At 38.7% G+C, this 17,202-nt stretch overlaps 1 protein-coding gene across 1 annotated transcript in view; it reads right to left on the reverse strand.

The window, feature by feature from the left end:
- LOC139463797 (uncharacterized) overlaps positions 1-17,173 on the reverse strand; it is a 47,566-nt gene extending 30,393 nt beyond the window's left edge. The window contains exons 1-10 of the mRNA XM_071245112.1: positions 17,119-17,173; positions 16,548-16,604; positions 15,202-15,258; positions 13,290-13,416; positions 11,755-11,897; positions 5,750-5,797; positions 4,741-4,926; positions 2,804-2,983; positions 2,168-2,425; positions 306-524 (exon numbers count right to left, since the gene is read on the reverse strand). Coding sequence (XP_071101213.1) covers positions 306-524; positions 2,168-2,425; positions 2,804-2,983; positions 4,741-4,926; positions 5,750-5,797; positions 11,755-11,897; positions 13,290-13,416; positions 15,202-15,258; positions 16,548-16,578 — 1,249 coding nt within the window. The 5' untranslated portion in view covers positions 16,579-16,604; positions 17,119-17,173. The remainder of the gene's footprint in view (positions 1-305; positions 525-2,167; positions 2,426-2,803; positions 2,984-4,740; positions 4,927-5,749; positions 5,798-11,754; positions 11,898-13,289; positions 13,417-15,201; positions 15,259-16,547; positions 16,605-17,118) is intronic.
- Positions 17,174-17,202: the final 29 nt, after the last annotated feature.

The raw sequence follows: 17,202 nt of genomic DNA on the forward strand, positions 1-17,202 counted from the left end.
GTCCTCGAACGAACTTAGTGAGTTGGCTTCGCTGCAGCTCTTTCCTTTTATATCGCATACTGACACTGGGTGTGACCATATATCTTGTAGCTGCTATTTTTGCGTTACAAGCACCTGTGGACTGAAGGATGAGCAACGTATCAATGACATACGATCAGGAAAGTAGTCCGTCATAATCTGACCTCAGCTCATCACCATGGAGTAACCAATCACGGGCCTGGAATTTGATCTCATACATATGTTTGACACTAGTTATCGCAAATGGGTTTCTCACCCACAGGTGTGAACATATATATGATACTCACCACGACAAGATGGTTTATAATTCTCCACATCTGTTCCATTCTTCCAGGCCCAGTAGCCTTCAGTGGTATTCGCTATCAATGTGCACATGATAAACTGTTCGCCTATCCTCTCAAGGGATAGTTCACAGGTCAGTTCACATGATTTCCCAATTGACATGCCTTTACCACAATGTGCTGTTAGGTATTTGACATCAAACCAAGGATTAGGGCAGATAACATCTGTGAAAGGGAAAACGCAATATAATTTGACAGCAAAGGCCTTCTATTCTAAGGGTAAGAAATCTCTGGAACACACACCATATATCGAGACATGAATAAACTGTCAAATTACTTTGTAAATGGAGACTCAACACGGTTGACTAAAATTATTTGGTTTTATCTGTGGACGACGATGTTGTGAGGATTGGAGGAGCTTCACAAAACTAACATTGGCATTGAGGTGCGATGACATCAACAAACGATACCTTACCTTTGCGGTAAATGGAACAAGAATAGGAAAGGATGCAGCAGTGGTTTTGACCAGGACTTATCGGATGTCAGAATATATGACAATTCATCCAGCAGTGAACCATTTCTACTTGTCCGAAAACTCCATCCCGACTAAGACTTCTTGTTTTAGTCACCAGCCAAATGCTTTGAGAAGAAGCATTTGGTACAACAACACTCCCATCTCAAGACTCTCGGCACTATCATGCAGAGAATATCTAGAAAAGCAGCTCCATCCCAAGTGTACACTTGCCAACCCGTCCGAGCTGTAGCCATCACATACCTGTACCACGCCGGAGTCGACACCATTCAGATCTGCAATATCACATTACTCAAGCCCAAAGAGTCCTTGAAACATGATATTTCTAGATCCAGAAGAGCACAGAAAAGAACCTGGAACGAAGTTCTGCATGGCGATATCGCACAGAAGAAACCTACGTCAGCTGTTCATTGTCACAGCGGTTCCCATGATGCTTCTGTATTCCGACGTCGTGTTGAATTTGAACAACATGTAGGAATGCAACACGGACTATTCGAACACGATAGCTTTGCCAGTGCTTCAAGTCGATGTGCTCATATAAGTGCAATAAAACATTAATACAGTAAACTAAGTTTATAACGAACTTATTTTAACTTAGATATAACGAGCCATTTGTTGCATATATGCGGAATATATGCTTATAACGAACTACGGTTATTGCGAACTTAAATTAGTGGTCCCTTTGAGTTAGTTGTAACCGTAGTTTACTGTATTTCTATGACATGACACACAAATGTTGCATGAAGAATACGGAAATTGAAATATTTTCTCATCCAACCGACCCTTTTAACGAAAAAAACCCACCTTAATTGAAGAGTCCAATTTTATTTGGATTTTTTTTCCATCACCGACCAAAGTTTTTGATAAAACATCCGTGAACTAATATATCCAGAAAAGCTTAATGAACTCAAAGCCCAAAGAATAACACACCATTATCGCTCATGTTAACAACGCGTGGTGTGGGTTTCTTATTTTATAAATGCAGTAAATGGCGATTTTGAAAAAGTTAAATTGGATAAAGAAATGCTAAATACTGAATTGATCCACGAAGCTAGCCAGATCGGAACTAAAAACATAGTGCAACTGGTGATTATGACCCACTGGCGCTTCCAGAGAAGCTTCATCGCTTCTTAACAGCATGACTTGGGTTGTGCTCACTTCCTTATCTGACACGTTCCTAATCCGCCCCTGTAACTGAATATCGACCAATTGAATTTGAAACATGTAAGTCAGCACATTTAACCAGGGCTATGGGATATATTCGTCAATAGAATCCCCAACTTAAACACTGGTAATTTAAATAACGATTGGCCCAAACGAAAGCATGAAGACTTACTTTCGACAACCACGATGAAAACGCATGGCATCGCCCGGTTCTTGCTTGAATCTTCAGCAGTGAATGTGACCAGGGTAGATCCCAGTGGAAACATACCCACGCCCGCTGTTGCAACTACGTTGCTCATTGGTTTGATCAGCTCGTTTGAGTTGTCTGATACGGTGATCACTGGCCACTCTACTCTCGTCTCTTTTTTACCGCTTGCTGCTTTGATGATTCTCTCGTCGGGGCAGTTGTTGAACTGCGGCGGCTTTGTATCTTAAAAAACAAAAAGCGCATTAGATCTAGCGTAGCGGATTCTTACAAATGTTTGCACATCGGGTTTTTTTATTCATACCTCAATGAATATATATACACACACACACACACACACACACACACACACACACACACACACACACACACACACACACACACACAGAGTCAATCCTGTAATGTTTGCCCTCGAAATAATTATTTATAAGAAGTGACTTCAATATATATTTGCATTTATGGAGATATGATAAGATATAAATGGAAACACCGTTGTGCAAAGTGTGCCATACCTCCATAAACGCAAACAAAATATTGAAGTCAATTCTTTGTTACATTTAGAAAAAGACGTTCCCAACAAGACCGCTATAATGTTCATCTTACCTGCACACTTAACATCAGCAGGACTCCATTGTTGATTAGGAGTACACTGAGAGAAACCTGGAGGAGAAGGGGTGTAGCCATCCCGTGTGCATATTCGCCATCGTAACGAATAAATTTCTGTGCCACCTGGGTACATGAAATGTCCATCCTTGGGGTTTTGCGACTTCGTACATTGTTTGGCTATAAACAAACAAAATGTGCGTATGAAATTTTATTTTAGGACGTCATGGTACTCTAATTATTACACTCTTTTGCTGTTGATTCTGTTCACCTGAATCTCATAAGGAGAAATCCACGTTGGAATTACATTTATTAGTTTCACTAGTTCACGTGACAGTCACAAAACGCAGACTCGTGTAATATCACAACTCCAATTGCAAGGCCTCGAATGCATACTGATGACCAGGCCCCTGCATATACTTCGTACAACATATGTGTGAGGAGGAGGGTGCTCACGGGTGGCCCTGTCGCTTGCTATAAATTAGGCATTCAATTTGATATGGAGCAACGTTTATGTAAGTGTCACCACTGCCACCGAATTGTCACGTGACATAGTGATCCTAGATAATTTACTTCGATATGGACTCCTGCAGTGGAATGCGAAGTTTTGATTTAAAAGAATTTTATGGGGTTTTAATCAAAATGAGAGTTTATCATAGCAAAATATTCATGATGACATGGATCTATCTCTGAAATACAACGCCATAGAAGCGGGCAGGGTACAAACGATTTCACGGTCTCAACTCATCCTAAAGCTTTCTTGCATCTTCCAGAAGCGAGGGAGTAAACTGAGTGTAAAAGTCCATTTTTCATCCTTGCCGAACTACGCTGGAATGTCTGGGCTCGATCATAGCGCCACCAGTGGCTATTACAGGTAACGTCCCTTCTGTGTCCCTCCTATTGACCAACAGATTCCACCTCACATATCACTTGCATTTCCTTAAAAGAAAATGGCGGCGCCCTGTCAAGACGATCTGATCGATGATCAACATATATATTGTAATAAAACAGGTCTTACATCGAGAAGTGCATCAAATCCCGTTAGCACCTTGATTAAAAACATGAACATATTTGGAATACATCTGTCGACACCTAGCTGACAGAACACATCTTTTGCAAATCCTGCAGTCGACCGAAAACTGCTCGTTGAAATCCATCTTGTTTACGAACCGGATGCCGATTTCGTTACCCGATTTGGATTCGACTATGCATTAGTCCGGCCAAAATATAACTCCATAATTTACACCAGTTAACTCCCTTGCCTCGGGAAGATGGCTTGAGAGGTAAATCCAACCAAATTTCCTTACATGAATCATTCCTGTGATTCCTCTCAATCGTTGTATTAAGGTGAGTTTGGAGAACTCAGCTTTTCACCACAGCCACGGGCTACTTTGTAACTACTATAACGCTAACCAACGTCGAAGTACTGAAATCAGAGTGGTCCATGCAAATGAAGTATTTCAAGTGCATTTTACGGATTTCGGTATAAAGGTTTACATATATAGCATTAGGTTAGAATACATACCCAGGAGCCTATGCTTGTTGTAAGGGGCGAAAGTGTGTGAGTGTGTATGGTTTTAATCTAATGTGGGGCAGACATTCAGTGGTTGATATTATGAACAATGACAAAGACGAGAAGCATTGGTTGCTGGGGACTACTCTTTAACCCTGGTCCTCAAAAGTTATGAACATATATATGTTTGAAGCATGTCAAGTACGACATTTATATTGGATATGGAAAGGGGTTTTTACACGTGACCTGTCTGTGGCAGATTAACCAGGTTGATCGAAAGGAACAGTTATTAGAATGATTGAACAGCAATGATCGTTTCAATTTAAAGTTCGTCTCTTTATTCACACGATTAACAGGTGCACGGCATGCAGTAGAGTGGTGATTCCTATTCCTGTATAAATATATATTAAAAAAACATATATACGTTTGCAAATTCCGACGCTGCTCCAGTCTGTACCATCATTGCTACATGTTGCACGGCCACTTCCTTCAAGAGTGTAATCGTCGTAGCATGTATAGTCGCATGTAGTGCCAGCGATGAACCGAAGAGCGGTGGAACATTTTTTACGACCATAGTTAATCGACGGTGGTTGCTTTTTGCAATATACCTCTGAAATGTAAATAGAGTTGTATTAGAAGCATGTATAGTTTTCTTCGTCGTAAAAGGCGACTATGCTTGTCGTGAGAGGCGACTAATGGGATCGGGTGGTCAGACTCGCTGACTTGGTTGACGCATGTCATCGTATCCCTATTGCGAAGATCGATACTCATGATATCAATCACTGGATTGTCTGGTTCAGACTCTATTATTTAGAGACCGCCGTCATATATCTGGAATATTGCTGAGTGTGGCATGAAACAACAAACAAACGAATAAGAAATTTCAGATAAAATCAGAGTTGATTGTACGATTCCGACGATAACGTTAGTGAGTGTTAAGGAATCAACATCAAATAGTGATGAGACCACGTGTTCGCGAATAGTTGGGCGTATCATGTTAAACTTTATATGAAACTGAGTGAAAAACATTTCACAGATACATGTAATGAAATTCGGTGATTTTCAAGTTGTAGCTTATATCAGTATCTTGTAATTTGAATCAAAAATGCAGTTTGTTGGGGGTGGTTGGTTGAGGGAAGCGTTTTTACTTTCATGAAAAGGCTTGTCTATAAATTATTCTTTTTAGACTTTTTGGTCACTGTGTAACAACAGGCTACCTTTCATAATACTTTTACACTTTTCACTTGTCCGTCTTGAAACTCTCCTATGTACAGTGTAACAGTCGGTTATCTTAGGTAATTTAGTACATGGCATTTTATAAAGATTACAATCGATCATGATGAGAACAGTCAGTATCAGTATATGCATTTATGAACACACAATTCGCTTCACTTCTTGAAACTGTTGAAAGTATGCACCAACATATTACTTACCTGTCACACTAAAATACATGGTGCATGTATCGGGGACCAGTTCAACAGCTGAAAACAAGGAAAACAGACAGAAGAAACATACACTGCCATAAATGTATCTGTTCAATGCAGCAACGTAAGAGGGTCGTGTTTTTATTGGAATATTGCAAAATAGTCTTGAAATTCTATCGGAGTAGAAATGTTATTGTTTTTATTGGAATATTGCAAAATAGTCGTGAAATGATATCGGAGTAGAAATAATTGTTTTTATTGGAATATTGCAAAATAGTCTTGATATTCTATCGGAGTAGAAATGTTATTGTTTTTATTGAAATATTGCAAAATAGTCGTGAAATGATATCGGAGTAGAAATAATTGTTTTTATTGAAATATTGCAAAATAGTCGTGAAATGATATCGGAGTAGAAATGTTATTGTTTTTATTGGATTATTGCAAAATAGTCGTGAAATTATATCGGAGAAGACATGTTATTGTTTATATTGGAATATTGCAAAATAGTCGTGAAATTCTATCGGAGAAGAAATGTTATTGTTGTTTTTGGAATATTGCAAAATAGTCGTAAAATTATATCGAAGTAGATATGTTATTTCACTAAATGAATCATTTTCCATTTTCATTTTGCCTTTGAGTGTTCAAATAACAGTTAATATTCCCTGACGACGACAACATATTTCAAGTTCGCTGATGCGTTTACATATATGGAGTCTTTGGAAGGCATTTAGAAGTGATACACATAAGGAAGAGAACAGCATGTGTTCACCCGATGACGGAGAATGTACATACTCCGAAACGTTGTGTTCATCATAATAAAGAAGTTGAGATCCATATATCAAATGATATGACTTTAATGGATACATTAAATGGAAATTAGTGGCAGTGAAAAGAACACAGGGTCTACTCTTGGCACACACAAAATGTTGGCTAAAAGTTCAAGGTCACTACAGGTTAAATTATGAAAAAGGTCACATCTAAGGAAATTTTGCATAAACTTATGAAAATTCAAAGCGTTTGCCAATCAGTTACATGTATGATTGACGCAAAATAACTAATGCAATACTTGTCACATTGAAGGTCACTCTGAAGGTCATTTAGTCGTGAAGTGACCTTCAAACAGTTTCAGTAGTCTCGGTGGAGTGGGTGAGTGAGAAACAATATTACAGCAATATCACTGCGAGGCACACAAGAAATTCTTCACACAATGAACCCATGTTTGGAATCGAAACCGGGCTTCCGTCGTTCCCAAACGAACGCTTAAAAAAGTAGTGTGAGCAGTTTCATAAAAAAATCAAGTAAAGGAATTACTGATTTATGAATTTTGACACTTTTCGTGTTTGTTCGCAGGAAATCCAAAATTCTCCATTGTTTCTTCACAACATATAACCCACGTATAGTGGTATGAATATGCGTAGTTATTCCCTGACAGAACCTTTAACACTTCCGTTTCCATTATGAGAATTCCAAGCCCTTGGAAATGTGGTTATTTTAGCGTTAACATTTACAATATGATGCGGCAGACAGAATGATTATTCACATTCAAATAGGCACAGTTATTTCCAGTCAACCCCTAATAATACTTGTACTGGTCGTGGTACTGGTACCTATACCGTGTAGAAGAAGAGACATGACGATGAAGGCTATCATGCACCTGCCTGAAAGAATTGCCCCCATACTCGGGGCATTAACCAATCAATCGATCAATCAAGTATATTTCGTAATTCAAGCCACATGGCCCACAGTACAGTTGTAATATAAATTATTTTTACGGTCACATGTCCTGAGTGTTACATCTTTGACGATTTCATTTTAAATAATTTACATAAATACAGAGCTATTAAGCGTAGTACTCTAATTTCACAGGAGTTAAATAGATTTGCAAACGTAATATTACCTTAATAATATTTCTGTTATGAGGTAAAACATAATATTTCTCAAGTGAATATATTTCTTGCATACAAAAAAGACATGGTTTTCATTATCTACTTAATGAAGGTCACATTCTTTACATATAGACTCTGTATGAGGTATATTTAACAATGACCTTTTACGAATAATGTTGACTCAAAAGTTGTGGGGAGATCGTCGAAATATACACATTGCTCTAACTAATCATTTGTCTCTGAGTACAGTTATATATATTAGAGTATTAGAGTACAGCATTATGCAATAACAAAGTAGACGCCTCCTAACTGTGGTACCATGATTGGGAATAGAAATATCTAAAGTGTCTTCTAAATGCAGACAAAAACATGTTCTTATCACCAATAAACACCACACATACGCAAAAAAACGCAATTAAATAACATTTGTCTCACATACGATGCCCAATTGACTTTTCCATTCCCATCTGATACTTTAAGCACAACATAACGTCGGAAGGGTATCCACTTTCATTCATTCCAAAAGCTTTATTTGCGTACTAATAAACATACAGTGACGTCCAATTTCACCAAGAATATCTTTGTTTTCTGCAAATTTACCCAAACCAAGAAAACGTTTGTAATAGCATGTTTGTATCTTTTCAATTGTATCATGACATTTAATACCCCATATTTCCAAACCATAGTTCAATATAGTAAACTGTCAAATACATTACAAGCAGTCGAGAAATCTATAAATCTGTTATTACTCAACAAATGAAAAACTAGCTGTATTGCTTTCCGTGCTTGCAAGGCAAGAGTTTCACATGCTTCAGACCATATTAACCGTGAGGATAACATAATTCCAAGATATTTATAGTACGTTACCGTCTTTATCTTCACATTATCCAGTGTCCAAACTGAGTTATTATCCTTCGATTTCGAAATACAATAACATCTGATTTATCAAGATTTACGCGCAGTCCCCATTTCAGACAATATGTACTTTAGACATCTAGCTGTCTCTGCAAGCCGCGAACAGTATACGAGAAAAATACAATGTCATCGGCAAATAAGAGTAACATCAGATCGTCAATATTTTGGGTAACAAATATACCATGATCACAAACAGCATACATTTCAAGCACAGGCTCATCAATAAAGAATACAAATAAGACAGGGTTCACAACGCAGCCTTGTCTTATCCTATAAGCGTTTAAATAAAGTTTTAAAGCAACCAATCTTTACACCTGCTTTTACAGATGCATACATACTTTTTAGCAGATTGTAAATTTTACAATGACATCCATTTTGTAAGGGTAAATATAGCATTGTATCATCTCGTTGTTTAAGTCTTGAGATTTTCTCAACAGGAATATTCACTTAATTACAATGGGGACTTTGAAAAGAAAACAATGTTTTCTAACTTACATTCCAGTGGTAAATGATCCGACTCTGTTCGCGGCAATACAGCCATATCATGGAGATGAGTTGATAAGGCAGTGCTAATGATAACATAGGTGAGGTCAGGTGTGTGTGTGGCTGCCTGTTCTAGTCCGGACTGATGCCGATTTATAGTGCTAGCACACTGAGATATCATGCCGCAGTTTAACATGAATATCCCACTCAGACACAGTATACTGACTCCGAGCCGACCAGTCCTTGTTTTAGCCCCTTAATGCCGAGCGCCAGACAGGGTAAGAACAAGTACCATCTTTTAACGTCTTTTTGGTATGACGCGGCAGGTGATCGAACCCCGGACCTTCCGCTCTCCGGGAGGACGCTCTACCACTAGACCACGGAGGCGGTTGATAGCATAGTAAACAACACTATGTCCTATATTTGATATAAAAGTAAAGTGTCGCCGTTTTACGACCGTTATCAATATGCATATCCATGGCTTTGCACAAGGCAAGACGTTGTTTTCCATCATTGTTTAATACATTATCACATAATATTATTTGATTAGCAAACAAATCTTCATGATATAATACTTCATCAACAGGTACATCGTCAAGAATATAATCTAGTTCAGAAGCTGTTTTAGCATTAAAATCTCCACATATGATAAACATAGTCATCTCCATATTCATGTTTTAACTCTTCAAGTTTCTCTTCCAATAGGTCGACGCCACGTATCTTCCGAATTGGCATTCTCTGTCGACCCCGCCGGGTGTATATAGAAGAATGCATGAAGCATTGGATAAGGCAAATTAGCATTAAGTAACTGAAAAATGACACAATTTCTCCAGTTACACTTCATCTGCTTGAAATGATTTTAATGCTGTATGCAAATAGAAATCCCCCAGTTGAGGAAGCGGCTCGTTGGCACTGTCTCCGCCTCATCATTCCGGTAAACATTCTTACAAATGTGTTGCAAATTAAGGTTTTTAATAGAACTAAATGTGATCAACTAACAAATATCGAGAATTGTAACAAATGTGACATGTTTTAAACAATTGTTTTTATAATGAAAAGGCATGTACTTTCTATTCAATTACCCATGAGGCCATTTTGGTGGTACACGCTTCGACAGTATCTATAATGATTTAAAAGTTGTCACCCCAGGCTGTCCCTAGTTTGGTGCATATTTGAATAACTGACGAATATTCGTATGGAATACTCACGGAATAGTTCATGTAACATTTTCACACATTGAAAATGTACGCACAGTATAATTCAGAAAACATTTACAGTGTGGTAACATAACTATTCATTTGTATCACCTCATCTGCTTCCACATTTCTTGTCTTCACATCTTTGTTTTATATTGTGGTAGCTACAGACACGGGACTTTCTGTTTCAAGTTGCTTTGCACCGAGCATATGTTTTCCCAAACCGGAAGGAAGTCATTAAACCGGAAGTGCTGATAACATTGCCATTAGAACAGCTAGAGGTATAGGGATTTCTGTTTTAAACTCTACTGCGTTTGGCATATGTTTCCAAAAACCGGAAGTGCTAAGATGAAAGGGCAGGTGCTCATAACTTTAATCAGACAGCTACAGGTGCGGGGCTTTCCTCTTCAGTTTCACCGCATTTGGCACGTGTTTTTGAAACCAGAAGTGATGTCCTTAAACTGGAAGTGCTTATGGCTGTGCTGGCTAGAAGCATGGGACGGTCGTGCTGCAATTGGCATATGTTTCCCGAAACCGGAAGTGACATCTGTTATCCGAAAGTCATGCTATTTGTTAGAAGTCAGCTGGCCGTGCAGCATAAGACAATATTAGTTATTACTTGCCCGTGAAGAGATCACCCGTTTAATAAACATACAGCTGTATTACACATTGTGTAATACCAAAACGCGTGCTTGTGTACTCTCGGAACACGTTTCACGAACAAATATTGAAAGCTCTCAACATCGCTTGGCTTATTCAAAGACATTGCGTGTGGAGTTGATAGATCACTGAGAGGAGCTTATGCACACTCGATGACCCCAGCAACCTTGTTGCTAGGGTGACGTCACATGGCATTATTTCGCCGATGGGTCTTGCAACAAAATTCCACAAATTACATCATCGGGTATTGTGACGTTATTGTAAAGTTTGAGGTACAAGGCCCGTTCCACAAGGCGATCGTATTGTAGCGCAACGACAGTCGTTAGTCTAAGTTAAAGTATGTGAGTTGCGATAGTCTTAGCCCTACAATAATTTTGTGAATTCTAAAGGTGGACCGTAGTATGGTATTAAATTCATACCTTTCAACTTTTGACGTGTTTGAAGTATTATTCTGTTAAACTCAATTGGACTATGCCGTGGATCGTGGAGGTGTCAGCTAGCCTATTCATACTCAACAGTATAATTCTAAAAACGTTGTAAATGGCAAGTAATAAATAAAATACTAAACTCGCTCCCGTGTAAAACCAATTTTATGAAACTCGTGAATAGTTGTGGTATCTGTCTCGCTTTCGCTCGTCAGATACCAGAACTATTCACTCGTTTCATAAAATTGGTATTACACGGGAGCTCGTTTAGTATTCTATATGTCTCAGGGATGAGAAAATATAGACACGGGTGAGGCCACCCGACTTGGTAAAGTCAAAATGGTTCATGGCACGTGTGTCTGGTGGGAGGGTTTGGGGGTATTCAGAAAAGGGTGGGTATGTGGCTGTTTCTGTTTCTGCAGTTCAGTGAATAATTATACTATACTCACATGTTTTTGCTTTTTCGACGCATTCTGAACAAGTTCCTGTATTGCATGTCACTTCTTTGTGGAGTTCAGAGTCGTAACTTATGCCACTTTCCGAGTCACATGTTACTGAACAACATTCGTTCAGGTCTGCCACATCGATATAACTTGAATGTAAACAAGGTTAGATGTTAATCGATGTTGTTCATCAAAATACGCTATTGATTGTGTGGTCCAGACTCAGTCAACTTAACCCCCAAAATCCATAAGGTACATGCATACCAAACGTGTTAGGTAAGGTGAATTGGGTTTAACGTCGCGTCCAAGATTGTTGCACTTATACAGTGACGTGCATGCACGTGTGTGTGTGTGTGCGTGCGTGCGTGCGTGCGTGCGTACGTGCCTGCGTGCCTGCGTGCCTGCGTGCGTGTGTGTGTGTGGCTGTTTGTACTAGACTGATGCCGATTTATATGCCAGCTCAGTAAGATACCATGCCGCAGATTAACATGAATTAACATGAATAAACTGCACAGTATACTGACCCAGAGCCGACCAATCCTTGTTTTAGCCCCCAGGCTAACAACAAGAACCATCTTTTACCGTCTTTAGGTATGACTCGGCCGGGGATCGAACCCTCTCCGGGCGGACGCTCTACGACTGGACCACGGAGGCGGTCACCAAACGTGTTAAGTGATGTTGGATGACATGCATGGGTGACTGTGATATCTGGGTCTATTTTTTTACCTATAAGGAGTGGTACAAAAGCAAAAGCCATTGATAATTACAAAAATAGAAAAATATTGAATTGTTGTTAGTTCAATCTAAAGAAGAATTACGACATTCAACCAGTAAACATTTTGTCTGTGACTGCTGTGATCAGACTGTAGAAGATACATTTTTATTAATCATGATTTCTTAAATGAATGTCCTTGTTAACTCACATTTATTACTTTTAAAAAAAGTATTTCTCAATCAACACTATAATTTAAGTTGTAATTTATGACGTCATCATAAGTATTTCATATGTCATTGTCAGTTACACTGAAGAGCTGTCATGAGCCAGTGAAAGTACTTTGTCTGAAACATCTTTTTAAAATCAATCTCATGACAGCTCTTCAGGGGACAAATTCGTTAACCACTAACTATATAATTACTTAAACCGACGGTAGAAACTAACAGTTTTAGCCAAACCAGTTTGTTTTGTTTGTTTGTTGTGTAACGCCGAACTCAGCAATATTCAAGCTATAAGACGGCGTTCTGTAATAATCGAGTCTGGACCAGACAATCCAGTGATTGTCATCATGGGCATCGATCTATGCATTGTGTCTAAGTGGGATACAAGGACATGCATCAACCAAGTCAGTGATCCGGACCATCCGATCTCTTTGGTCACCTCTTACAAGCATGAGTTGCTGAAGACCAATTCTAGTCCGGACTTGTACTTTTTCACAGCGTGATGCCCTGATCAGCCCTCTCACTAGTTCATAGCCTGTACTGTGTATTTGTGTTTTCCTGTAGAAAATCAACATTCAGCTTTGCAGAAAAATGGTCATACTTACTCCTTATATTTAGCAGCAAAGAAAACAACTTTTGGGACGTCCCATACTACACTGGTGCCCGTATTCCATGTATTCTTAGGTTTAGGACAGATGAGATTCAGCACAACGTCAATGGGCTCACTTGGTACTGAAAAACCGGAAATCCGTTTCACATTTTGCTCTGCCTTTATGGGTGTGTCTTTATCCCATACATGTCAAGCATGCATTCTACTATGCATTTGGAAAAATACCGATTCTTATTAGACAATTAGACGTATCCCATCACAATAGCTACCTCAGATTGAAGCAGCATCGCGAAAATAATATTCATATCATATCTCAATCATTGTGGGTAAGCATTTATTTGTCACAAAATGTACGCTTACTACGATATTCATAGTGATAGAAATCGACCAAAGGGAGCTGCATACTGCCATTGTCGATGTACAAACAAATATGTGGTGTTGTTACGTCGTTCAACATGGCGTCTCCGATGAGCATCTTGTCCCAGTGGAAGGTAAGGAAAATCGTGGAGGAAGGATTATTAATATCTGTTCTTCTTCGGAGAAAACGCAATAGAAAGAAATGGGAAAAGAGGAAGATGTTAGCACACACCTGTGTTTAAAAAAAAAGCATCCTTGTAAGTAACTACAGGAACTGAGGTCTGGAGACTGACCTTTCTTTCAAGAATTATCAACGTAAAGATGAAGCCTGCTTTGATGAGATTTTGGATCTTGTCAGACCAAGTATTAAACATAGGACAGAAACATGCAGTAGAGCATACCAGCTGCCGCAAAATCTGGCTCTTACACAAAGATATCTTGCTACAGGTGTGTCATAAATCAGATTACTGTGTGTACGTAAGTGATGCACCATAAGTCAGACCTTGAACATGAAGGCAATTTTCATAATTATTCAGAAACTCAAAATCAAAAAGTCAATTAATCAACGGATACTGCAAATTATGAATTTGTCAATACCAAACTTTTACTACGATATTGTTTCAAAGGAATCATTCTCTAGCCTACACTATGGATTTAGAATAGGCACTTCTGCGATATATAGGAATCTGTTCCGCAAGTGTGTCAACCATCTACCAGTGTCTGAAGACGTGTCTTGAAGGTTTGACGTGGTCAATTTTTCAATTGTAATATTATTGTACAACTTGCCTGTTGCCTACAGATAGGTGTGAAATATATTTGTGTTTATTCTCAATAAGTCTAAACATGAACAAATCATTTTGGGAAAATACTAGTAGTTAAAGTTTAACCTTGATCCTGCATCGTCATGATTAACAGGAATAGTTTGCACATTATATTTAATTCATGTCACGACCATCCATGTTTGTCAACTGTGATAATGCAGTCATAAGCCCTCTTTCGCTGCTCTCAGCTCTGCTCTTTCAATTTCTGTTTCATTTCAGTTATCAAGTAGATGGTATAATAAGAATGTAAGGGGACAGTTGGGTGCTTTTCCGTCTGCAATCTCGAACCATTTTTATTAAAGAAACAAAAGGTAAATATATATCCTGCAAATGGTAACTCAGTCGTAAACGTCTTCAAATTCACTATCAATGTCACCACATTTGGGATTAGAGGGCAAATTTCAAGATTATTGAAATGACCGCTTGCACACCGTTCGAAGCAATGATACGGAATAACGAAGGAACTTGGACCATTTCTTGTCAAGGGCAGTTAATTTATATAGTTTTGCAGGACCCCATGTTTTTTTTGTCTTAAACTTAAATCAGGGATAAATCAGCTTCGAATAGACTTAGATAAGATTTGTTCTGCTACGACTCCTTAACGCCAATCTCAGCGCCAAAACAGCTTCGTGATGCCCTGTCGCAAACATCGCTCTTTCCAAATCTCCTTTTTGTACTCGTATCACTTGATAACGATGCAGTGGCAGCATGGTTAGAATGTAAAAATACCTTTTATATCTTCAATGTGTTTCTTGTGACAGCCCCAACTGGAATCTGTCGTAAGTGCTGAAAGAAAGACATGATTTCACACCTAACAACTATTGTATTCTAACGTATAAGGTAACAAAAAAGCTTATGCTATTATGACCCATAACTGAGTGCTGCTGTAACGTGCAAGCAGAGATAATTGAATTGGAGTGGGCGTGGGCGTGCGTGTGCGTACTTTCGTGCGTGTGCGTGTGCGTGTATGTGTGTGTGCCTGTACTTGTCCGGACTAACGCTTGTATAATTTTCAATTTAATTTTTATTATAAGCCATAGTTAATACTGGAATAATGCCGGTTATATTGTGCTAACCCACATAGATAACATGCTGTAGGTTAACACTATACTCCAATCAGATACAGTCCTAATTTTATCTCTTTTATGCGGAGCGCCAGGATAACAACAAGTACCATCTTTTAACATATTTTGGAATGATGCGGCCCGGAATCGAACCATCGATCTTTAGCTATTCGGGCAGACGTTCCATCCACTAGACCACGGAGGCGGTCCTTAATATATATGGATCGAGTGCTCAGGTTCGCTGACTTGCGTAGATTGATATTCATGTGGTCAGACTAGATTATTTATAGACCACCGTCATATAGCTGGAATACTGCTGAGTGCGGCGTTAAAGAAGAAACAAATAAAATAATATGGATAGAAGAAGGACTCTTCAAGTGGGAAACGTGAATTTGGGAAGAAGTAATGAAATATTCATTGCAGATGCAAATAATATTTTCAAAGAACCGGAAATGATTCAATGCTTGCAGGCCTCATCACATTTTGGTGGAGTGTGTGCGATAACGTCTTACGTTTGCGTTATATTAACTCAGAACAGATAAAGCAAATAATCCATACGTTATATATATCACATCTTTACTTTCGCAAAATTGCATTTACATATTGTTGGTTGGTTTGTTGTTTAACGCCGCACTCAGCAATATTCCAGCTATATGACTGCGGTCTGTAAATAATCGAGTCTGGACCAGACAATCCAGTCATTGATATCAAGAGCATCGATCCACGCAATTGGGATCGATGACATGCATCAACCAAGTCAGCGAGTCTGACCACCCGATCCCATTAGTCGCTTCTTACGACAAGTATAATCGCCTTTTACAGCAAGCAAGGGTTGCTGAAGACATATTCTACCCCGGATCTTCACGGGTCTATACGACTAGGACATCCATGAGCCGAAATGTGGGCTTCAGAGACATTATCCTTGTTTCATTTTACCATTAATATTTTACTGCAAGCGTTCAACGGGACTTTACATGCTTACCAACGAAGTACTGCATCAAATATACTTACCAAACAGTAGAGTAAGGTAGCGTAAATACATTTTGCCCTTTGGCACAGGCTGAAGCTCTGTAAAATATGGACGGTTCGCAAAAAGTTGTTTTATTTACAAAGAGTATTCTGTAGAATCTATAATTGCGCTCCGTACAGTGTTATGAACACGGAGAATTTTTACTGTATTAAATTGCAAGACCAACACAATTCCCGAATATAAAAAGGCTTTGGATTCACTTCAGCCATACTGTGACTAAACACAGTAAAGAATTTATATTTTTGAAACCTGTCACCAAAGGACAGTAAAGCAAATGGTAACATATCCCACATTCGTATTAAAAACTAGTGTCAAAACAATAATAGGATTAGACCATTAAACAACGACAATTTTCAAACCAAGTATTATAGATCGCCTGCAACGTAAGCCAAGCTATAAGGGACCTCTGCAATCTGTTGGGAGCCCAGCAGGATATATACCATTCTTTCAGCTGCAATCGACTTTTTGAGCAAAATAATACATATCAAGTATTTCCTGAAATCAGGTAAATCGGATTAACTCTATCATGGATGTATATATGCATGTACTTACCCTTAGGCCCGCTCCATCTAGTTGATGTCAGCGTTGTTTGTAAAATGCTGCTAGCAGTTTGAGGTTGTATTATCAACAAGTATC

This window comes from Haliotis cracherodii, unplaced genomic scaffold (assembly GCF_022045235.1).
Source record: "Haliotis cracherodii isolate W230 unplaced genomic scaffold, xgHalCrac1.p SCAF_16, whole genome shotgun sequence".
NCBI lineage: Eukaryota > Metazoa > Mollusca > Gastropoda > Lepetellida > Haliotidae > Haliotis > Haliotis cracherodii.